The sequence below is a fragment of the Colobus angolensis genome, unplaced genomic scaffold (assembly GCF_000951035.1).
Source record: "Colobus angolensis palliatus isolate OR3802 unplaced genomic scaffold, Cang.pa_1.0 Scaffold263, whole genome shotgun sequence".
NCBI classification, from domain to species: Eukaryota; Metazoa; Chordata; class Mammalia; order Primates; family Cercopithecidae; genus Colobus; species Colobus angolensis.
Window position 1 is genome coordinate 781779 of NW_012115855.1, and position 1114 is coordinate 782892.

The 1114-nt window shown below is 34.0% G+C and overlaps 1 protein-coding gene across 1 annotated transcript in view; it reads left to right on the forward strand.

The window, feature by feature from the left end:
* PPIL4 (peptidylprolyl isomerase (cyclophilin)-like 4) overlaps positions 1-1114 on the forward strand; it is a 29525-nt gene that overhangs the window by 10878 nt on the left and 17533 nt on the right. The window contains 1 exon segment of the mRNA XM_011947382.1: positions 442-655. Within this exon segment, the coding sequence (XP_011802772.1) occupies positions 442-655 (214 nt within the window).

The window sequence follows — 1114 nt, forward strand, 5'->3', positions numbered from 1 at the left end:
GCCCAGCTAATTTTTTGTATTTTTAGTAGAGACGGGGTTTCACTGTGTTAGCCAGGATGGTCTTGATCTCCTGACCTCGTGATCCACCCACCTCGGCCTCCCAAAGTGCTGGGATTACAGGCGTGAGCCTCTGTATCTAGCTGGAGGAATTATTAATGCTTTAATTTAGTTTCTTAATTGAGAAATAGGGCAAAAATACTAAGATTTAGACAGTTATATTAGTTTACATCTTAAAGTAATGCAGGGTAATAAATATGGTATCACTCAATGTAAAACAGCAACACTCACTGTGAAAGTATATCTAGGTTAGTAATATCCATGTGCAATATGGGTTTTTTTTGGCCTTAGAGATAATCAAGTAATTTGTTGTAATCTATTAAAATAAATTATGGATTCTGAAATAACTTAAATATAACATTTTATTTGGATTTATTTTGTAAGGATAAATCATACAGTGATTTTAGATGATCCATTTGATGACCCTCCTGATTTATTAATCCCTGATCGATCACCAGAACCTACAAGGGAACAATTAGATGTAAGTAAAGCCCTCTTGTGATTAAATGTACATTCATATTAATGATTTGTATGGATTTATCTTTTTCATCTATTAATTTTTTCAGAATTATTATCTTGCCTAATTGTATTAGAACAAGTAGAGTTCTTTTTCTTTTCCACAGAGATACTCATTTTTCCAGCTGTCTTCTCATTTCCCTAATTTCCTTTCTTCAGTTTCTTTTCTACTGAGACAACCTTAGCTCTAGAAGCTTACATGAACAACTTGGGAAAGTGTTTTTCTTATCATCTAACTCTAGGAGTTTTCAGGCCAAATTAAACTATTATCTTGTGAGGTAACTTTTCAACTGGGGATACTCTGGAGCCAGGCTAGAACCCAGAAATTTCTGTGAAACAGCACAGACTTTTCCCCCATATGTTTTAAGGTTTATGTGGCTTCCTCAAAGCTGAATTTGTCTTTGTGGTTGGGATTGGTGATTAATTCTGAAATCATTTCTCTTCATTCAGCAGTTAGAATTGGAAAATAAATAGTGTCCATATAAGTATTTATTTGTATTTATTTATTTTTTTGAGATGGAGTCTCGCTCTGTCGCCCAGG